Source organism: Macrobrachium nipponense, chromosome 12 (assembly GCF_015104395.2).
Source record: "Macrobrachium nipponense isolate FS-2020 chromosome 12, ASM1510439v2, whole genome shotgun sequence".
In the NCBI taxonomy this organism is placed as follows: Eukaryota; Metazoa; Arthropoda; class Malacostraca; order Decapoda; family Palaemonidae; genus Macrobrachium; species Macrobrachium nipponense.
Window position 1 is genome coordinate 32,556,658 of NC_087205.1, and position 23,230 is coordinate 32,579,887.

At 45.1% G+C, this 23,230-nt stretch overlaps 1 protein-coding gene across 4 annotated transcripts in view; it reads right to left on the reverse strand.

The window, feature by feature from the left end:
- LOC135224465 (uncharacterized) overlaps positions 1-22,371 on the reverse strand; it is a 29,681-nt gene extending 7,310 nt beyond the window's left edge. The window contains exons 1-2 of one of the 4 annotated variants that reach the window (XM_064263467.1): positions 22,242-22,371; positions 12,729-13,266 (exon numbers count right to left, since the gene is read on the reverse strand). In XM_064263467.1, coding sequence (XP_064119537.1) covers positions 12,729-13,122 — 394 coding nt within the window. In that variant the 5' untranslated portion in view covers positions 13,123-13,266; positions 22,242-22,371. Of the gene's footprint in view, positions 1-12,728; positions 13,267-21,625; positions 21,832-22,241 lie in introns of those variants that run through there. The other 3 variants (XM_064263465.1, XM_064263466.1, XM_064263468.1) reach the window with 3 other exon arrangements.
- Positions 22,372-23,230: the final 859 nt, after the last annotated feature.

Consider the following 23,230-nt stretch of genomic DNA (forward strand, 5'->3'; position numbering starts at 1 on the left):
ATAATCTTCAGAGTGAGGAAAAGTACCAAGCTCTTGCACTGCTCGCTCTCTCTAAGAGCATAGTGGATGTATTAAACTTCAGCAGTTTCTCATGGTCTCATAGGACTCGGAGGAAGAAATGTCGTTAGACACTTTTGCATTTGAAGTAAGCAGTGGATAAAGGTATCAACACTCAATGAAGGGTGTCGATCCTAAGTAGGTAAAGCAACACACCAATAGGACAAAGCAGTTGAATCTCAACTAAGGAGAAACAATACTATATTACTAGTGAATGACTAAGGTGAATGCGGACCTCCGTCTTCACAGTTGAATCGAGAGAAGTAAACTCTCAAAATTTTGATCATAGAAAAAGCCCTCTTGATGACGTCAACCAGTGAAGACGGCTTTAATCCTGTTGTTTTACAGAGGAATAAAAAAGCTAATCCGCTATTTCATTGCTGCTTGGCAAGAAAGTCTGAGTTTGCAAAGAAAGCGGAGTGTTTCAGTAATGAAAACACAAGGGTTGTACTGCCTGAAGAACTGCTTCTCGTGGGTTGGATAAGGGAGGATGTTTCTATTCACTTTGGAAGCAGAGCTAGTAGGGAGGGGAACAGGTGAAGTCTTCCATTATTCATTTACAATTCGGGGTGAACAAAGAATAATTGAACACCCTACAAATTAGGAAATGTATATTAGAAGACAAACTCAAATTTTCAGAAGAATATCATACTGTGTCGTCGCAGCAGCTGATGGGGCAGGTGCGATGAAGCAGTAGACTAAGCAAAATCCGGTGCAGGAGAGATGGGTGTACAAAAAAGCGAGAATTCCAGCCAACCAGACACCTAATCTGTGATTGCCGGGCAGAGATTCGAATTGGTAGTCAATCCTCGACAGAGGAGAAACAATACCAAAGCGAAATATCTCGGAGAGCAAGCAGTACTGACTGAGGCAGCGTCATACACCACTCGCTCAGCTTGTCATCCTGAGTTGCCTGGCAGTACATTCCATGAAGGAATGCATTCACCTTGAACCATTGAGCGCAAAAAAGATACACTCGAGCATCTGCATTTTAACCGATATGGGAGGGAAGAAAACCCTCCTATTCGGTAATAATGCAAATGCTGTGGTGTTGTTGGGAAACCATACCACTAATTATCTCAAAATCAAAACCGGTAACTCTTGGTTAGCCCAAAAGGTTGTCCTAAGTCCAGGCCAATTAAGAGAGGGTATTATTCGTCTCGGTCACATACCAGAAGTTAACTTACTACTCAGACAATGCAACTGATAACAGAAGCATGTCATGAGAGAATTATACGTAGTATATTTTTAGGTTCCTGTAAATTGCACTCCAGCCTAATTCTTCCTTATTCGAGGGACAAGAATAAGGACTGGAAGCAGACCTCCTTCATTCTCTAATGAAGAGAGCGAAGGTGAAGTTTTCCCAAAGGAAGACTTCTATGGTGATAACAGGATACCGAAGACGACTAGTTCAAGCGGAACTGATTGTTACCAAAACAGTAGCACTGGAGAGGCATTCAAACCTCTCGGTGCTATCCATCCTGAACGGATTGACTTATGTTTGGTAAGATCCTAATATTGAACCAAAAACATAATCTCTCGGGTTCGAATTCCGAATTCGAGCATTTAGCTAGATTCCCAGGTATTGTAGTAACAATTATCTGGAATTCTCATCTCACCCAAGTGTTTGCAGATCGTAGAAGATCAAAACACTCAGAGAGTGCTAGAAATTCCAAAGAATTTTAAGCACTTGGCAAGATCCACGAATTTCGTCAAACAATCATCGGGGTGGGGGGCCTCCTCAACTCCTGTAGAAATCGAGGAGGAACAGGCATATAAGATCCTTCCTCAATGACAGTGACATACGTCCAGTAGGACCCCAAGGTCCCTCCAGGGACGTAGTCCCCCGACGCCAGATCCTACAGAGAGGACTCTGCCGGGATCCCTCCTATTCACCTCTCCCCAACCGGCGTAGCCATACGAAGTAGAGGGAATAGGGGAGGAAGACTGGACACTCTCGCTCACCTTGCTAGCAGAACTAGTAGGAGAAGCAAGTCACGGGCAGTCATCAACCTGCGGTGATGGCCGCTCTGTGAGTCTAGGAAAGCTTTACCGTCTGGAGAAAACGCTTTCCCGAGGAGGGTTACGAAGCTCTCATACGGCAGGTGAATCGTCTGCCACCACCGAGACCGGTCGGCCACGTGAACGTGACCATCATTTGGGTAGGGCTGAGCGTGCACCTGACTGGAGAGAGCTGATACCCTCCTCCGATGTGTCCCAGTCCTCGAGGCCGAAACCTCCCAATAGGACCAAATGGGAGAGCACACATCGGTCTCTGCATGCACAGTCCTACAAGACCGTCACATCAACCGCGGTGATGGCCACAACGCAAGTCTAGGAAAGCATTACCGTCTGGAAAAAACGCTTTCCCAAGGAGGTTACAAAACTCTTGTACGGCAAGTAAAACGTCTGCCGCCACTGAGACTGGTCGGTCACGCAAACCTGACCGTCGTCTGGGTGGGGCTGAGCATGCACCTGACTGGAGAGAGCCGATACCGTCCTCCAGCTCATCCAAGTCCTCGTCAAGGCCGAAACCTCTCAAGAGGACCGGATGGGGAGCCTCCACTAGTCTCTGTGTGCATGGTCCCAAGGGACCATCACGTCAACCCTGGGAACCGAGCAATCACCACGAGAACAATCACCAGCACGGGGTGAGTCACCTGAGCGACATGCTCCTTCCTTTACCCCGTGTCTGAGTCATGACGGTTCCCATTCCTGAAGGAACAGGAGAGCCAGTGGAAGACCCAACCGCCTCCTCAGTTTAAGGAGGCTGACCCTTAAAAGTCCTGTGACAAGACTTCTTAGGGGGGGGGGGGGGGGGGAGACTACCTTCTTCTTTGGCAGGGAGCCTTAGAAGTCAAAAGGGTGGAGACTGATGAAAATATGACAATTTGTCGAAAATTGCATTTTTCCTAACTATACAAACCTGAGGCCTTTAACAATAGGAAGGTAACTAGCGGCAGCTGGGACGGTCGTAAGCTTCGAACAAGGGGAGAACGTTAGTTAACTGCTTGTCCGATCGTGCGCGCGAGAGGTGAAGAATCACTTTTGCTTTAGGCCCATGCAAAAAGTTGCAGAGTGAGGGGTGGCATGAGGTGGGACTATAGTAAAGGACCTCAGGTTTGTATAGTTAGGAAAAATGCAATTTCGACAAATTGTCATTTGTTCCGATACGTAATACAAACCCTCGGCCTCCTTTTAACAATAGGAAGACTCACTTCTTGGTGGGAGGAATCTGAGTCTTTTTGGTGAACAGACTGGTGTTTGTCCAACCCTGGAGGTGCCTCCCTGGTCGTAAGAGCAATGGGGGATGGGATCCAAACCTCTGTCCGATTGATCGGGTGTGCACCGCAGGATCAATGGTCAGACCTCTGGGCCAAGTACTAAGAGAGGCAAGCGTATCTCTTCGTACCAGCAAGCAAGAACTTGTTCCTGTTTGCAAGAGACAATCATAAAATGATGGGTTTGTCTCAAATTGGCATCCACTTCCTCCCCCTTGGTTGGAGGAAGTGGTGGATATTTACTCCTATCCCTACTGAAAGGGATAGGATGGTGCTCTATTGAGTAGCTCACCTGCATCTCGTCCTTACCCAGCAGGTGGGTGACGACCGTGTCCCTCTACCCAGAGGTAGAGGGAAGAAAAAGAAAATGGGAAGAGAGGAGCCAGTCACACTCTCATTCCTCATCCATTCTTACGGTCACACCAGGACTCGATGCTGTTCAGCCTGCGAGGGTCTGGGTTACTACACAACGTGTTGAGCAACCACCGGACAAGGTTCCCAAGGAAAAAGATCCAAGGAACTGTGGGCAATATCCCGAAGGTAGAAGGAGGTGCATGCGGTCCGGTTGGAACCAGGCGCTGCCTTCATTACCCTGCGCCACGGAGAAGTTCTTGCGGAACGCGAGAGAATGATGAAGAGGCGTCCACACTCATCCTGGGTGTCGAGTTTCTTCAGACAGCTCCGTCGCGCCTTCACAGGACAAAGCAGCATAGCCTTCGTATCGGAGGCGGTGAAGTCCATTAGGGTAGGGTATTGTGAAGGACTCGAACCAATCGTCAGTTACCGAAGGGTTCTGAGTCTTCGCTACGAAGATCGGTACGAAATCGAGCGTCACAAATCCCCATCCCTTTGTGCTTGACTTCTCAAGAGAAGTCATGCAGTTACCTAAGACGAAAAGAAGGGGATAGTCATATGACCTATCCCTCTTCTCGACTTTGGTTATGTACAGTACTCATACTGACAAGCTATTAAGACGAAGTAATGATTGCTCTGGAACAACCGAACTAAGTCCACAGCATAGTTCGTAACTGACTCGGGCGCTCTGACAGCTGCCGACTGACTGGTTTCGGAATCAGTAGAGGCAAGTTGTCCAAGCATCCGGGTAAGTCACGTGACCTTCGCCCTTTAAAGAGTTATGCTGAGAGACCAAACAAATAAAATATTTGTTAGTCACCGATGCCGGACGGCGCGGCGATGATTCTCTTAATGCATAAGCTCAAAAGGCGAAAGTCAATTGCCTTCAAAAGACCGTAGGTCCCTGATGGCAATAATCTCATAGACGTTGAATCTCAGCTTAAGGAGAAACAACACTATGTGACGTTTAAGACGAAGGTAGGCAATGAATGCAACCTACGTCTTCCAGCTGAATCGAGAGGAAGGAATCTCAAGATTCTAAACCTGTGCTTACAAATGACTGAAAACGCTAACGCCATTTCATTGCTGTCCGGTGTGCAATGAAAGCGGGGCGTTCTTCAGTAATGAAACACAGGGGAGTGCCGCCTGAAGAACTGCTTCTCATGGGCTGAACGTTTGGAAGTAGAGCTGGCAGGTGTGGGAGTAGGCGATGTCTTTCAATACATCTGCTAATCCGGGGTGAACAATGAACAATTGCACACCTCCGAATACAAGATATTTTGAGGACAAACTCAGATTCCGCAAAAAAATCATCATTCGCATTATCGATATACGATGCAGCAAGAGACTATTACAGAATTCTGTTACCGTGCGGTAAACAGAAAGATGAGAGTCGAATAGATATCTCTGTTTAAAATTCTCGCAATACCGAAGACGATGAATACTAGCGTCACAGCAGTAGATGGTCATTCATGTATGCGAGAATCCCCATTAATCAGAGACTTAAGTCCGTGATTGTTGGGCAGAGATACGGTGGTATTCAATCAAAGCAGGTGGAGAAAGACATAACCAACCGTCCATCTCAAAGCGGCAGCTGGTACTGAAATGCCTCGGGCAATTCAATACGCAGTAGCTGTCGCTGACTCGTCATCCTGAGTTGCCAAGTAATCCTTTCCACGAAGGAATGCGTTCGGCTAGAACCACGAGCATAAAAAGATATGCTCGAGCAATTATATTTATGCGAAACGAATTTCGGTAAATATAAAAGCTTAAATGGTGTTTGTTGTGACAACACCATAAGTATATAAAATTGAAACTGGAAACTCCTGGGAGGTTGCAGGCAACCCGAGTTGCAGTTCAATTAGAATACTTTTCGTCTAAGTCGCAATCCGTATGAATAACCAGGATATGCGCCTACCCTCGGAGGCCATTCAACTGCTTAGCAGAATCATGTCGCGAGGTTAATATACGTAGTATATTTGTAGGATTCTGAACAACGATCTCCATCCTAAATTCTTTCCTTCAAGAAAACAAAATAAGGATTGGAGATCGACCACCTTCATCTCTATCAAAGAGAGTGAAGAAGTCTTCCTCGAAGGAAGCTTCAATGGTGAACAGAATACTAAGACGATAGTTCAAGCCAAACTGGATATTCCCGTTCCGTTCTTCTCTATTCCAGGTTGGTCGCCTACTGTGAGATAGTCTTCTTTCAGCAGCAGTCTTCTTCCTAATGCTAGAAATTCCAAGAATTCGAGCATAGGCGAGGTTCCCGATTATCGTGTAACATATCGGGGATTCCCGTCTCGCTCACTTTGGGACCGTGGTCTCACCTAAGTGTTTGGAGATCGTAAGAAACTCTAACACTCTGAATGCGCTAGAAATTCGTAGAATTCTAAGCAGTCTGCGAAACCCCCACCGAATTCGTCAAACGATATCGGCTGGTGGTTCTCTCGATTCCCGTAGAAATCGAGAATGGGGCAGGATCCCTCCTCAACGACCCGCGGGCTTACGTCAGGTAGGACCCGAAGGTCCCCCCGGTAGCGCAGTCCCCAACGTGGAATCCTACAGAGAAATCTCTGTAGGATCCCTCCCCTTTCCCTCGTAGCCGTAAGGAGAGAGGGAATGGGGGAGGAATTGGATACTCGCTCGCCTTCCCAGTGGAACTAGCAGTTGGAGAAGAGTAGGAGCAGCCATCGCCTTGCGGCGATGGCCTCTCAGAGTCTGGGAAAACGTATCGTCAGGAGAAAACGTTTTCCCGAGGAGGGTTACGAACTCTCACTGTAGGTAAGGGTCTGCCGCCACTGTGAACGTCGTCTGGGTGGGGCTGATCGACACCTGACAGGAGAGAGCCGATACCGTCCTCCGACTCATTCCAGTCCTCGTCGAGGTCGAAACCTCTCAGGAGGAGACCCGAAGGAGTATTTAAATACGGTGTCCGAAGACACGTAGAAACGACACTGTCGCAGTAGAGGAGGTGGAAGTAGCTTGATCGACCGGCCAGAACTGAGAGAGCCTTCTTGTCCGGAGACGAGAGACTCTGGTTCAAGACAGAATCGGCAAGCTCCGATCACGGCAAACCCACCGTCGGTTTGGCTTCCCTCTCGGGCCCCAAAACGACTCGAGCAGAGACATGGGCTCTGCTGGTGGGAGCGGCGATCCTTCCCCGAGGTCGTTGTGCTGACGAATCAGTGCAATAACCTGGGCAAAGTTACTCTGAATCTCGGAAGTTACAGCGTCTTGAGGAGTAGGACCATCCAGTCCCTCCCAACAAGAGCAGCTCCCAGGACCCTCCTCCTTCAGAAGAAAGACCAGCAAACAGATCCCTGACGGTTGCCTCCCATCACTTGCGCATACGTCCTGGTTGGTCCTAAGACCATACCTGGCACGTGCGGCGTCGTGACGGGATCGTGAGCGGCGCATCTCTCACGATCACTCCTATATACCTCGCTCTTCCTGGCGTTGAGCCGAGGAAGTTGAAGGTATCGGAGAGACAGAACTGACGCTACCCCCTCCCCCCCTGACGGTCGCCTCCAATCACTTGCGCGTACGTCCTGGTTGGTCCTAAGACCATACGTGGCACGTGCGGCGTCGTGAAGGGATCGTGCGCGCACCTCTCACGATCACTCCATAGCTACCTCGCTCTTCCCGGTGTAGCCCGAGGAAGTTGAAGGTAGTGGAGAGACAGACCTGACGCTCCCCCCCCGCTCGCTGGCAGGACCAGCGTACGTGGGGGGGGGGGGGCTGCAGCCGATCACCAACCCGCGGTGGGGATCGATCTGCAGGGCCTGGCCGTGCCGCTCACCTGTGGCGAGCGGCTCGACTGAGCACGTCGACCCCGGTCCCGTGCGTCAGACGAGCTGCTGCTGGTCACCGTATCCGCCCGGTCCCTGTGGGAGCGGCGGTCAGGTGACCTGCAGAGCTCACTTTCGCGGTGAGACCGGTGAGCGTCCTCGCGGCACGTCAAACCGCTGGTACCAGCCGAGGCTGGTACCGTCGGTCGAGGGGACCTCGGGGGACCTCTTCCCAGCCTCAACCCTGGGCCGGTCAGAGACCGTCACGTCCACCCGAGGTGGTACCGGCTGGTCGCTACGAGAGCGGCCGCTGGCCTGGCGAGAGTCACCTGAGCGGCTCTCGACAGTCTTCTGCTCCGTGCCTCGGTCATGACGCTGAGCGAACTCAGGCGTCTTAACTTTGGCTGCACGGTCACCCGAAGGAGACCGTACACTCGGAACTTCTCGCGGACGAGAAACCGAGCCGGTACCTGGCTTAGCAGCAGAGCTGCCAAGACCAGGCGAGGGTGTACCAGCGGTAGCCAGCCACACCCTTGGCTCGTCTTCTTCTTCTTCTCAGAAGGGGAGACGGGCCCCGTTCCCGAAGGAGGAACAGGAGGACCAGCAGAAGAACCCCCCATCACGCCGGAGTGTGACGAGCCCTTCGAAGTTCCCGAAGGAGTCTTCTTAGGGGGAATATAACAAAACCCTCCTTACCAGCTGGTCGCTGCGAGAGCGGCCGCTGGCCTGGCGAGAGTCACCTGAGCGGTTCTCGCCAGCCTTCTGCTCTGTGCCGTGGTCTTGGCGCCGAGCGAACTCTGGCGCCGAAACTTTTGGCTGCACGGTCTCCCGAGGGTGAGAGCGTACACTCGGGATCTCCCGCGAACGAGAGACCGAGCCGGAACCTGGCGTAGCGGCATCGCCGCTAGCACCAGGCGAGGAAGTACCAGAGCTAACCGATACTCCTCTGGTCCCCAGTCTATCTCTTCCTTACGGAAGGGGAGACGGGCCCCCGCTCCCGAAGGAGCAGGAGGACCAGCAGAAGGACCCCCCGTCCCACGAGGTGGGACGGGCCCTTAGAAGTTCCCGAAGGAGACTTCTTAGGGGGGGGAGGCAGCCTTCTTCTTCTTCGGCTTATGGGCCTTAGAAGTCGAAGGGGAAGAGGCAGCAACAGACGAAGACGAAGATGACACCTTCCTCTTCTTCGTCAGCTCACGCAGGACCAGTCGTTCAGGTCCTCCATCCAGGCCAGAGTCGGGCCTATTGCCGAAGCAACACGGCCCGACTGCACCTGTCCGGAAGGACCTGGGACTGGGGAAGACACACCATGGGCAGGACCAGCATGGACAGGCGCAGGAACAGGAGCGACAGGAACAGCAACCAGCTCAGGAGCGGCAGGAAACAGGGGCAGCGGTAAACAGAAGGGACAGCCAAGCCAGTAGCGGGAACCACATCAGCAACAGGTACGGCAGGCCCAGCCATCGCCTCGTAGAATCATCGGCAGCCAGCGGGAACCTGGTACTGGCGGCCGGTCCAGGGGCGAGCTGCTGGAACAGCGGAGTCTGGGGCAGGCAACACGAAGAAAACACAGGCGGCGGCGCATACCCCTCCTCGGTACGGCGGCGACCGGCCCTAGAAGCGGCAGACGGCGTCACCGACACAGCATGGGGAGTGTAGACCAGCAGAGCAGCATAAGCGGGCCGTGAAGTTTGTAGTGGAGACCACTCCAAGGTCACCGCCCCAGACTCGTAGTCGCTAGACGCTGCAGCAAGATCGTGGATGCTAGGCAGCCCTGCAGCCGCAGTGGCCCATACCTGTCCAAGGTCGTCTCCCACGGATGTAGCACCTGCGGTAGCACAGACAGATTAGTAAGAGGGGTTCCTCACGCACGGGGGGGAGACATGCCCCACCCCGAACGGAAGGAAGACCCCAAACACAAATACGAGGAAGCTGAGCGGGGGCAGGAAAGAAGACGAAGAATCGGATACCAAGGGAGTCGCGGGAGAGCTTTCCGACGACTTCCTGGCAGACCTTATTTTTTCGCTTCCCCTACCCCCTTCCCCCACACAGCAGTGAAAAGTAATATGAAAATGAAACAGAATACTGCACTTGCGATTCACTTCATAGAACTTAAAGGGGGAAGGATCAATTCCCTGGTAAGAGCGGAAACAAATTGATCCATAATATATGATGCTATCATAAATATATATGAAAATGAACAATACTGCACTTGCTATTTTCACTTTCACAGCAATAAATCGTAAGGATTAATTCCCGGGTAAGAAGAGCGGAAATTGATCCAAAATTAATTTTGATGCAATTAATAAATGAAAATGAAAACTGCATTGCGAATCCACTTTCATTGCATTCTATTCATACAAAATAAGAGGCTCGTGCCGAACGAAATCAAGCTCTCGGCAACGAACGCACAGGGCAAAAATATAATGAAAAAGAGTACTTACATCTTTCAATTACACACTTTCGCCCAAAATACATGACTCGGCGCGAGTGCGCCCGCCCTCGGCACGAGACATAATTCAAGGGTTCAATTCCATGAAAAGAGCGGAAATTTCGCCGTCTCTAACGGCGATAGCTCCATGTTGATTCATAATTAAGTAATGAAAATGAAAAACAGTGTATTTAGTTTCATTTTCAAGTCAAACAAACCATTAGTAGAAAACACAATATAAACAAAGCATACGACGATGAAGGGGGCAGAGAGCGATGACGAACACGTCCTTCACACCCGCGGCCGAAAGCAAAAGTGATTCTTCACCTCTCGGGCGCGCGCACGATCGGACAAGCAGTTAACTACCGTTTCTCCCCTTGTTCGAAGCTTACGACCGTCCCAGCTGCCGCAGTTACCTTCCATATTGTTAAAGACCGAGGGTTGTATTACGTATCGGAACAAATGATGATTCCGAAGAGGAAGATGATGACACTTGACGAACTCTCCTCCTCTTCGATTTCTACAATTCTGCGAGACTTCTTCTCTAGGATGAGGTATATTTACTAGCATGAACAGAGTTAATAATCACAGGGTAGCGGTGAAGGCTTTGTCCAGTGACGTAACTCCAGGATAGCAGTGGTAATGAATATGATTTCCAGCAGGGGATCAGTAAACACACTTGAGGACCAATATCACAGCATGCTACGAGTCACAGGTACAATTCCAAGGTCAGAATAACCAACACAAATAGCTATCCAACCATCTACAGCTGTTATCACAATCACCACTGTTAGTCAGTAAAAGAAAGAAAATCACAATTTTTCAAAGTAAATTGTATTTTTCCTAACTATACAAAGCTGAGGTCCTTTACAGGAGGAAGAAGAGGAATTACCAGAAAAATCCTCATTTAAAGACCGAGGGCTTGTATATCTTGTAGGAACATATAAAAAATGAAAGATCCCACCGGGAAAATGATCAACAGCCAGTCAGCAAGAGCTCACAAAAATACGTCTTCATCAGAAGACGGCCAAAAGAAAAGTGAAGTGTTTACATCCAGGCAGGTAGGCCTACCCACCTGCCACACGGTAGTTACTGCCTAACCACCTTGTTCAAGAATTTAACAGCCGTAATTCCAGCTATGCTGAAAGTAATTCCTCATGTAAAGGACCAAGGGTTTGTATATTGTGTAGGAACAAATACCGCAACTAGGCAAATTTTCCACGAATAATGCAGGGAAATGTTCCAGAGAGAAATCTGCGAATGCATGAGTATGCAAATAAGGAGAACACGATTATGGGGAGTCCACTACACACAAACACACACACACACACATATATATATATACCGTATATTTCGGCGTATAAGTCGACCGGAAGATAAGTCGACCCCCCAATTCTGAGTAAATTTTTATGATTTTAACTAATATCGGGTATATTAGTCGACCTATAAAATGTGAGGCCAACCGTACGTTCAAAATAAGCAGCAGGGTAAAACGTATCATATAAAATAACCTAAATGTTATTACGGTACATATGTTGCTCTACTTACCATAAGAAATACAGGTAATATACTTGGTATATTAACAAATCTGTGTAATATATAAAAGATGAATACCGGCAAATATGATTAGAAATGACGAAACGAAAGATACGTTACTCGAGTGTAATGTAAACAAACAAAGCGCTAACTAACGCTGCATGACAGCCTACGTATATATGTATGTACAAACTGCCACTCAAGTTAATGTTTTGATTGGGTTGTTAATACGACGTGTCGGTATTTTATTATTATGTTGGAATATTCCTTGAACATTGGTTCTTCTATGGCATAAACAGGCTCATTTGAGGGAAAACGAACCTGCAGTTGATTCACCAGATTCAAAGGGATCCTTATGATGAAAACCGTGAATGATAATTTGTCTGATGAATTGTTTTAATTCAAGGGACGATGAGTCAAGTAATTTTGAAGGATTTTAAATACATATTTACTATTATTAAATACAATTTTTTTTTTTTATTTAAAGTGATAAATAAAGATTTCATACCATAAATGTTTTTGAACAATACCCCGGTAAATACAAAACTGTCATAGTGAACGCATCCTTCTCAGTTACTGTACTACAAATAGCTACGCAATGTTTACACTTGCTGTGCGATTGGGGTTTCTTCAAGTTACTTTGATTTGTTTCATTTTATTTAAGGTAATGGATGTTCTAATGTATTATTATTGTAGTATTACAGTGTGAAATGTTTTTAATACTGGTATTTACATACATAGCTACCTCAACAAGGCTGTCATTGTTATTAGCCAACTGTAAAGCCTGGATTCCTGTACCGATATGCCAAAATTATAAAGATTTACTTTTTGTTACCGTTAGATAAGTCGACCCCCTAATTTTGGCATGATTTTTTGGGGCTAAAGGGTCGACTTATACGCCGAAATATACGGTATATATATATATATATATATATATATATATATATATATATATATCTATATATATATATATATATATACATTAATAAATGAAAATGAGTTCAATGACAGTCAGGCAGCTCACGAAACCACATCTGTATCGGTAAACGGCTGAAAGTAAAGTTATTGCCTGACCACCTTGTTCAGAGATTTTTAATGGCCATGTTACAGCTTTGCCGTATGCAATTTCTAATGTAAAGTACTGAGGATTTGTGTATCATGTAGGAACAAATACTTGACTATAACTCAAGACAAATTAATTACTATTAAGTAAAATTTTTAAAATCTAGATATTGTCACAAACCAAACAACAGCAAAAAACTGAATAAAATCAGCTCTTACCTTCCTCTTGCATGAATGAAGAGCTAAGGGTGTCCTCATAACTGTAACCACCCTGTTTCCCAGCATCGTAACTGAGGTCCTCTTCCTCTAACTCCACTTTTACAGGGATGCTATTAATGGCTAAATATAATCCTTCATCATCCTCCTCAGCTTCAAAGGAATCGTGATCACTTTTCATATTTCTTTGCAACAATGAGTCACTTCTATTACTTCTAAAGTCACACAGAGATCCTTCATTTGTATTCAGGGTTGTATCAGAACATAAGCTCTCGTTATGAGGATTTAGGACTCCTGGTTTCACACTTGAGCTTGAAGCTGATACAGCATCTTGAAATTCACTATTAATTGATGACGGCCTTACTAAAGGGATACCAAGTGTATCTGTGTCCTCCATATCTCACAAGGAATGGCACTCAGACAAATTTAAATCATGGCTTTGACTACAGTGTGCAAAAGGAACACTTTCCCTCCAAAACAAACTTCCCATACACTTCATGTGATTTTCTTTCTACTCTCCGATTACATACAGCATATGACTCTGTTGACAAAATGAAACAAAAAATGTTAGAATTATGGCATACAAGAATGATAAACCAGTATGTATAATATTTCTGCACATTTAAGAAAAAAATCCAATAGCAAATAGTACTGGGGAGTCTTTTGAAAAAAAATCCTACAGTACAGTAACCTATAATTAGTATATCTGTGATGCTCTCCTTACAATATCATTATGGAAATCAGCTCTTATACCTAACTCAAAACCTAGTAACAATGGCTGATGCAAGTGATTTTATAAAAGTTTTTTGTTTTTTTTAAATGTGTTTGTAATTATATTACTAATTATATTTCTACATTGTAATATACTTAAGTCCAACAAATTCTCCACTTAGTACTGTACCAGAATTATGCACAACCCCATGTGTTGTTTACATTTCCAATTTTCCACTGGTCATGTTGTCCAAGAGCCAGAATTGGAATAAAATACTAAAAGGAATAATCATTTCAGTCAAGACATCTACATAAGGGTTTCAACAGTTGTATGATAAAGGTAATACTTATAGGTCCATCCAGTGACTGGTTATAAAGTCACAGGAGAAAAAAAAAAAAGAAAAAAAAATTGGCTATGAAAAAAAAAAAAAATTTTAAAGTAAGCAAATTGTATTTTTCCTAACTATACAAACCTGAGGTCCTTTACATAAGGAATTACTTTCAGCATAGGCTGGAAATTGGTCGTAAAAGAATAAAATGTAGCTAGGCAGTAACTGCTTGTCTGATAGTTGGGAGTCCTGTCCGACTAGACGTAAACTCCAGTTTGCTTTAGGCCCAGGAACAGAATGAGGGGTGGCATGAGGTGGGCATATATGTAAAGGACCTCAGGTTTGTATAATTAGGAAAGATACAATTTACTTTAAAAAACTGTGATTTGTTCCTAAACGTAATACAAACTCTCGTGCCTTTACATACGGAAGACTCACTGATTGGTGGGTGAGAAATCAGGAGTCATGTGAACAGACTGGTGTTTGCTCAACCAAGGTTCCCTCCCTGGTTGTAAGAGTAATTGGGGAAACCTGGCCTCTGTCCAATCGATCGGAGTATGAGAATTGCAAGACCAATGGCCAGACCTCTGGACAAATTCATAAGAGGGAGGCAAGTTTAGCCTCTTATGAATAGCACGCATGAACTTAATAGTCGGAATCAAGATGACAAATATACAAGTATTGGGTTTGTCTCATGCTAATGTCCTCTTCCCCCCTTGTTAGGGAAGGGATGGATATAGATAGTATGCTTCCATACCATAATGAAAGAAAATAGAATGGAGCTCAGTACCACAGCTTACCTACTTGACTGCCCTTTCCAGTATGTGATGACTGCAGCTCTCTGCCCATAGGAAGAGAGAAGAATGAAGGAGGAAGAGAAGCCAGTCACACTCTCATTCATATGGTTACACAAGGTGAGATGCAACCTTGTCCAGTTAGAGTAGCTGGGTAAGTACACTACTTGTTGACCAGCCACCAAAGGTCCCAAAGAAAAGGTATCCAAGGACCTATGAGATATATCCCGAGGGTAGAAGGAGGTGAAGTTGGTCTGATTAGACCAAACCCCTGCCTTCATACCTGTGAAACTGACAGGTTCTTACAGAATGCAAGGGTAGAACCAATACCTCTGACTTCGTGGGCTCTCGGACGAAAGGTACCAGTGTCAAACCTCCCTTTGGAGGAGTACGCTTTCCTGATCACCTCACGAAGCCAAAAAGTACTAACGAAGAGGCATCGACACTCAGGCTGGAGATGACAAGTTCTCTTCAGATAACGCTATAGCACTCTAACGGGACAAAGTAGCATCTCGTCTGGGTCATTACCACAAAAGTCCTCTAGGGAGGAGATTATAAAGGACTCGAATCTATCATCAAGGACCAAAGGATTCTGAGTCTTCACTACGAAATCCAGGACTAAATCAAGCGTAAGAGATCCCCATTCCTTAACTGTTTGACACTATAAGAGAGACCATGAAACTCACCTACTCTCTTCACCGATGCCAGGGCCAGCAAAATGACGGTCTTGAGGATCAGAACCCTGTCTGATGACGCTCGGAGAGGGTCGTAAAGTTAATGAGTCAAGCTCCTTAAGACAAGTCACATCCCACTCAGGAGCCCCGAGTTCCCTGGGTGGGCAAGACCTCTCAAAGCTCCTCATTAGGAGAGAGATCTCCATAGAGAGGAAATATCCACACCTTGCAGTTTCAGGACCAGGGCCAAGGCAGAACTATACCCTTTAACTGCAGAGACAGAGGAACTTCTCTCAGCAAAGAAAGACTAGGAAATCCGTGATCTGTTGAAGAGTGGCTCTGAGTGGAGAAAAACCAGGTCCATGACACCAACCACAGAAGTGGACCACTTTCCCTAGTACAGTGCTGCAGAGAACTATCTGAGGTATCCTGCCATCTCCGTTGCTGCTTGGCAAGAAAATCCTCTCGCTCACAAGAAATGGTGGATAACTGCCAGCCATGAAGACACAGGGACTGCACTGTCGAGTGGCATCACTCTACGTGCAACTGACACTGAAAGTTGTGCTACAGGGGAATCTCTTGCGGTGCCTTGGAGAGAAGAGCCAACAGATCGGGATACCAAACAGCTTGCAGCCATTTGGGAGCCACCAGAATCATCCAAAGATTGCTGGTGACCAGCACTCTGTTGATTACCTTGTGAATCAGACAGAATGAGGGAAAGGTATAAAGTTCGAGGTTGTCCCACGGATGGATGTTGGAACGCGTCCTCTGCAGCTGCCCATGGGTGCGGCACCATGGAGAAGAAAACCGGAAGTTTTCTGTTATGCCGAGTGGTGAACAAGTCTACCACTGGATGACTCCATAGGTCAAACAGCCTTTCCACCATGTCTGGGTAAAGCGACCATTCTGTCCCAATCACCTGATTCTGGTGACTGAACTTGTCTACCACTACATTCTTCTTGCCTTGAATATATCTGGCCGACAGTTCTACCGAGCGCACTGCAGCCCACTCATGCACATGCACTGTCAACTGATGAAACGGGAGAGAGACTAGGCACCCTGTTTGTTGACAATGTCACTATCGTGGTGTTGTCGCTCATCAACACCACAGAGTGTCCCATCACTTGATCCTGGAATTCTTAGAGGGCTAAGAAAGCCGCCTTGAGTTCCAGAATGCTGATATGAAGGTGCTTGTTGTCTTGATTCCACACTCCTGCAGTCAGCAACTCTTCCAGGTGTGTGCCCCAACCCTCGTGCAATGCATCTGAGAACAGAAGTATGTCCGGAGGGGGAGTGTGCAACTCCACTCATATTAAGAAGTTCCTGTCATCTAGCCACCAGGTTACACCCTTCCTCACTTCCGTTAGAGGGATGAGGAAGGATTGAGGATCCCAAGCCTGTGACCAAGACTCTTTTAGTCTCCATTGAAGAGAACGCAAGTGAAGATGCCTGTGAAGGACTAGCTTCTCTAGTGACAACAGGTGACCAATCACGACCTGCCAAAGCTGAGCTGGGTGTTCCTGTCAATACAGAAACAGCTAAGCTGTCTTCCTGAACTTGCTGATTCTCAAGTCTGCAGGTAAGATTTGTGCTGCTGCCATATTGATCAGCATGCTCAGATACAGTACGGTTCCCAATTATGTGAGAATTTGGTTGATCCACGGCCTCGCAGAACTGGAAAATCGCAGATTTCGATACACATACCTTATGGGAATAATTCCATTAAGGCCGAGGCAAACGGCAACTTACCCAGTCAAACTTTTTGATACTACCCATTTTCAATACTTTCTATGTACTATACTGTAAATTTTCCTAATTTGAAATTGTTCTTATGGATAAATAAAACATTAAAAGTGTTTTAATAACTTGAAAAAGTTTAAAATTACAGACAGGATGGTGAAAATTCCCACTCGTAAATACTGCCACCACTGGGTGCAAGTGTACTGTAGATACAGTCCTTTCCTTTAAAAAACCTTTTGGATGGAATTTCCTCTACCTATCCTCTGCCAAAAAACCTTCAAACTCCTCTATCTAATCCACCGTGAAGAGTTCTTCTGCTGAAGGAACCATTTGAGGTTTCGGGGACTGGCGGATCATGCGTGGCTTCACTCCCATTAGGCCTAACAAACTTAGTTATGAGCGCCTGTCCCAGCTTTCGTATGTTTGATATGTCATCTTTCATGTTTGGTGTTGCTGTGTGATAGTAAGTGTGCATGTGTTTTTCTGAAGAGTGTGAGTGAGCGAGCGATCGAGAAAGATCGTAATTGGTGGATGGGTAATAAGGAGTGGTTTGATGGTGGGCATAAGTGTCTGAGTTGTCTGTTGGAGAGGTCGCCAAGGCAGTCTATGAAGAGTGTCTGTGATGGTCAGTCAATAGTCGGCAGCAGTCTTTTGGAAGATAGTATTGATGGTCAGTTGTATTGTGTTTTCCTGAAGTTGTTATTTGATTTGTTATTGGTATTGTGTGTTGGAAGGTTGTTGAGCTTGTGAGTTGTCAAGTGTAGTTGTTGGTGAGCTGTTGTGATTTCTTGGTGTTGTTGGTGAGCTGTTGTGATTTCTTGGTGTTGTTTGTGAGTGACTGTATGTGGGCTTGTAAGGTTGTTGTTTTGATGTTGTTGGTGTTTAGCTGTGCAGTGATTTGTGCTGCTGTTGAGTTATTGTTTGGTTGTAGTACTTGGTTGGTTGTTTTGTGTTGTGATTCTCAGCGATGGTTGTGTTTGATGACCTTATCCAGCGGACAGCACAGCTTCTCACCCTAAAGTCAGTCATGTCTAGTGAATACATGAATGTGAGAGTTTTGTTTGTGTCTGTCAGTGAACCAATTGTCCTGTCGGTAAAAAGTATCGTAAAGGGGAAAGTGTGGCTGGGGGAACATTGATAGTCAGTACAACTAAAATAACTGTGGGGAGATTTGCTTGCTTTCTTTGCTTGTTTGAGATCCCACCACAACACTGGTAGCAGCGATGCTGCTAGCAGCTTGGCGAGAACATGTATCATCCTCACAAAGCATCCCAGCCCTCTTCAAGACCGAAACCTCGAGTGAAGAGGGCTGTACAGGGGACCCCCTCTTAGCCTCTCCAGATGCCTTGCTCCCAGGAACAACGAAACCAACCCTGGCCCCTACAGAAGATCCGAACTTCGTCTTCGCAATTGGGTCCCAGCCACGGCTGTCTCTGCTCTTGCCCCGTGCCATTGCCATGGCGGGGAGGACTCCCCTTCCTTGACAGCAGATGTACGTCCCCCCTTAGGTGGTCGTACATTCAGATGCTTGCAAACAAGACTCCAACACAGTCCCTGTCCCTGGAGAATGAACCTTGGAATGAGCTCCAGTGTCTCCCGAGACCCTGGTCCCTTGGGACAACACCTCGGTTCCCACTTCTGAAGAAACGGGAGAGCCAGCGAGAGGGCCAACTGCTTCCTCCACGGAGGGAAGAGGGAGACCCTTAGAAGTCTCGAGGCAGGACTTCTTTGGAGGCAGAGAAGCTACTTCCCCTTCTTAAGCTGTGAAGCCTTGGAAGGGGGGAGGTGAGGAGGACATGCAAGGAGGGTGTTCCCACAAGCCACAACCAGTGACACACTACCGACAGGTCAGACAGTTGCTCCTATACCACATCTGAGGAAGGGAGAGTCAGGTTAATGGAGGGAAGCTCCTGGTGCTTCAAGGGAGGACCCACCCCCTCAGCATGACCGGAGACCTCCAAGCAGAGGATGCTTTGATCACCTGCCTCCCTTCCATCCTCCTCATCCAACGAATCAGATGGAGAGGATGAAGAAGAGGCCTCTTCTGAAGGCAAGGGAGCAAGAAGGGGAAGTCTGCCTGGAGAGAGAGAAATGAGGACGAAGGGTCTGCTACCAAGGGAGTGCGTTGGGGTGTATAACCCTCAGACGACACCTTGGGGTCATCCCTCAAGTAACATTTTCTCCCTGCAAACTTCATCCACTGCACAGGAGACCAGAAATGACACTCATCACAAAGAAGATCTGGTTTGCAATTACTTCCCCTGTATGATGTTCAGAGGGCATGAGGATCAACGTCAATAGTAGATCTAAAATTATGACACCCTTTCTTATCCACCCAGGACATGCATGCTGTGGGGGGGTGAGTTACAGGTAGGATTAGGTAATTGATTCGTGGGCCTGCACTGATAATAACAACAATCACACAAATATCTCCAAAATAAAGAAAGAAAGAAGGATCCCAATGGGAAAACACAGCTAGCGACAGTTGGGCAGTAAGCAAAGCGATCACAATTCCACGAGATGACAGCCAAAAGCAAAGTGGAATGTTTACACTTGGCGGATTTGACATCCACCAACCAAACTGTAGTTAAACTATAGGTATAACTACCTTGTTCAAAAGTCTAGTGGCCATTTTTCAGCTTCACTGAAAGTAATTCCTAGTGTAAAGGACCTAGGGTTTGCATTTCATGTAAGAACAATTACTGCATTTCTTACTGCCAAGTAAGAAATGCTGGGGGAAGGCAGCCTAATGTACAGGCTTGACTGCTTTGTGGATTAGCATTGCTTACCTATTAATCAAAAACACAAAAGAACACAGAATGATCCCAACGGGTAAAAACAACTCAACAACAGTCGGGGCAAAAAGTGAAGAAACACGTTTGCAAAGCACGATGGCAAAAAGCAAACTGGAATGCTTACCTCTGGCCCCACCTATGGGCAGGTAGTTAACTTCCTAACCACTATGTTCTAAAGTTCAATGGCCGTTTCCAGCCCCAGCTGAAAGTAATCCCTAATGTAAAGAGTCAATGGTTTGTATACTGTGTAGGAACAACTTGCAGTTGCACTGTGAACAATTGTTCAGAGGAGGTGGAATGTCAGATGGAAGGAAGAGAATATGAATGGAGGTACAGTAAAAGGAATGAGGTTGCAGCTAAAGAATGAAGCAAAGCACCTTAAGTAATGCCTACAGCACACCATAAGGGATGTACTGACAGCACTAATCCTCTACGGAAGGTAAAAGGGTAGGCTATGACTTGTGCCTCTAGTCTTTTACTAGTTTATTCTATATAGTATATAATAGTTCTAGTGCTTCCTATAGTCAAAGAGGGGGTCTATAGCTAAGAGACAGAGCTCGCCAGTGGCCAAAGTACATGAGGTTAAGTAAGGTATATACTATAACTGCAACAACTTAGCTATAAGACTAAATTGGTATCAATATTACAACAGAATACTAGGTCACCTGCATATTTTGGTAATATTTTACTTTACAAAATAATTATTTTTGGACTTTAAAATTTAATTTTTTATGTTTTGATTTCTTTTGAACATTTCTGATATGTTTTGTATGCAAATGAGTACTTTTAGAAACAGTGAACCCCACTTTTACACATCAAAATTGGAAGGACCACAGTGGGAAAGTAGAGTTTTAGCATTTTTGGGTGGGAGAAAACACAAATGTTAGGACTACAAGAACCTTAACCTGTTCAATATTGTTGTTATCATTCAGATAACGATTAATTAGGAAAGGAATTTTTTCAACAGATGAATGCAAGTTTGGGGAATGTTTTCAAGCTATAAATATCAAGGGTAAGGATCAGGTGCTGTAGGTTAGGTTGGCTCATCTGGGCACAAATAAGTCTAGTCTTGCTAGTAATGTCCAAGGCATAGGTAGCTATATTAAACCATAAGGAAAAATTTCCTCATACTACTAATTCAGAGCTCCTGCACCAAGTATAGGCTAAGTACTCAGGGTCTTTATTAAAGGCTAGAGATGCCTAGCTAACCATGATTTAAAACCGGCCCAGGTATGTCAAGGTATTCCGTTATTACCAAACCCAAAGTTAGTCATATACTAGTAGGTTACTGGGCCTCGTGCTGGTAGGCCTACAATATTTTAGATTCAAGCTTTGCCTCAATACCTATAATTACTAGCTAGGTATAGTAGTAGGTAGTAACTGCAGTTTCAAAAATACAGGAATGCCAACAGACAATAGCCAGATGGCTAAGATTATTTAACCTAACCAAATCTTAATCATATCCTTCAAGATACGATAGACCATTTAATACGGAGATTTTAGCAGGTTTCAAAGAACAGATCTAGGTCTATTGTCTGCTGTTTGTATAGGCTAAGTCTGTAACCCATGTTCAATGATCGGCAGCAGTGTACAAATAAAGTACCTTATCTTTATTAATTCACCGTGATAATCGATTCGGTAAATTAGTGACTTGCCAACGAATCTTTACATCTTATTGTCATAAATAAGGAAATTATAGAATAAATAACAATAGTTAAGGTACATTAAGCCCGAAGCCGAGTCAAGTATATAGACCGACGCTTGGTGTAATGACCGACGTCATGTCTATGGTCAGTGACAGTCCCTATCACTTTATAAAGACAGTTCATCGTTATTCACTTGGGCGATCACACTTACATACAATTATCACTAGCGTTAGCGTTATTGCCAGTTATATTGGGGACTCACGTTAAAACAAGCCAGTGGCCCAGAAAGCGAGCTTAACAGCAATCACTTTGGCTGCACACCTACATTTAATAAATACAAGCAAGCACAGCGCGCTCAGCTGTTACTCGCTGCTGCAATCTAATGGGCGCGTCATTTCGAATTCTCCTACCAAATTATAATAGGTTTCTCGTTATAGGAGATATTAGAAACGATAAATCAAAAGGGCCAACCTGATAGACAAAGTCAGGTGGGATTGGAGTGCCTCCAAAAATGAAATCATATTTATGATGGCTGGAAACTTGGATTATTCTGTATTCTCTGTAAAATAATTAACAATCTATTTAGTCTGTAATTATCAATAACAATTCTTTCTTCTCTGCAATATCATTAACAATCGCTTTAGTCTCTCAGTGACAATCGTTTTAGTCCCTGTAAACAACATTAATATAGGTAGTATCTAATCAAAAGATTCTTGGAACTAAGATATAACAAGTGCTTTTCGTTATCATAACATTGATACGAGGCCTTTCTTACTATTATTTTTAGCTCAAGCAGTTGTACCTTATTTCTGGGGGATAATACTTACGTAAAATTTGATTATAGTCACTACTGACAACGCTTTTCTACAGTCCAAGATTTCATACAGTCTAAATTTTTTAATACTCTTCCACGGCACTACTTTTCTTAATGCTTCCGCTTTTCGGTTTGTAGTTAAGACGATAAGTGGGTTCTATAATCGACACACACACACACACACACACACACACACACACACACACACACTACACACACACACACACACACACACACATATATATATATATTATATATATATATATATATATATATATATATATATACAGTATATAAAGAATATCGCTATACAACTGTCGTTTTAAGTGGCATAGACGAAGCCAATCAGCAATCAATATCATAACTATTGCACTAGCTACTCCTAAATAGATAATTGTCTTTCTATCTGCATTGATATCACTTAATTATTTTCACTTTTCGTATTGAGCTTTTTTGGGGCGTTTGTTTCACTCTATTGATATCAATTATATTATCGTCATTTATCGTCTCTTCTATGCCCTTCGTGAAAATTGGAAGGTGCATATACTAAACATCTGTAGTCTTAATATATTTATTTATATTTAGTATTTTTAATTTCTTAATATGATGTCCTTTTAATTACGCACATAATCTTCAACCACTACCTACTTTAGGTCTTCTTTAATAAGCTCATTCATCATCGTAACAATGGTCAACACAAGTCTAGATTTATAGCACATTTGTCGATCAGGATTCGCATAGTTTATTAGTGCCTTAACCACACCGCGATGATGTTTCAATAATTTTATGGTAATGTGAAATGCCACAATCCTTTAATTTTTCAACACGTCATATAGTCACTGTCTATATATCTACATAACCATAGTTTGATGTTACTTTAATTACGTGGTTCATCAGGTTAGAATTATTGAAGGTACTTACAATAAACGATACAGGAATACAGGACGGTTCCTTTAAGAGAGTAATGCCGTTTGTGAGGACTGGACTGAGACAACGAGAAAC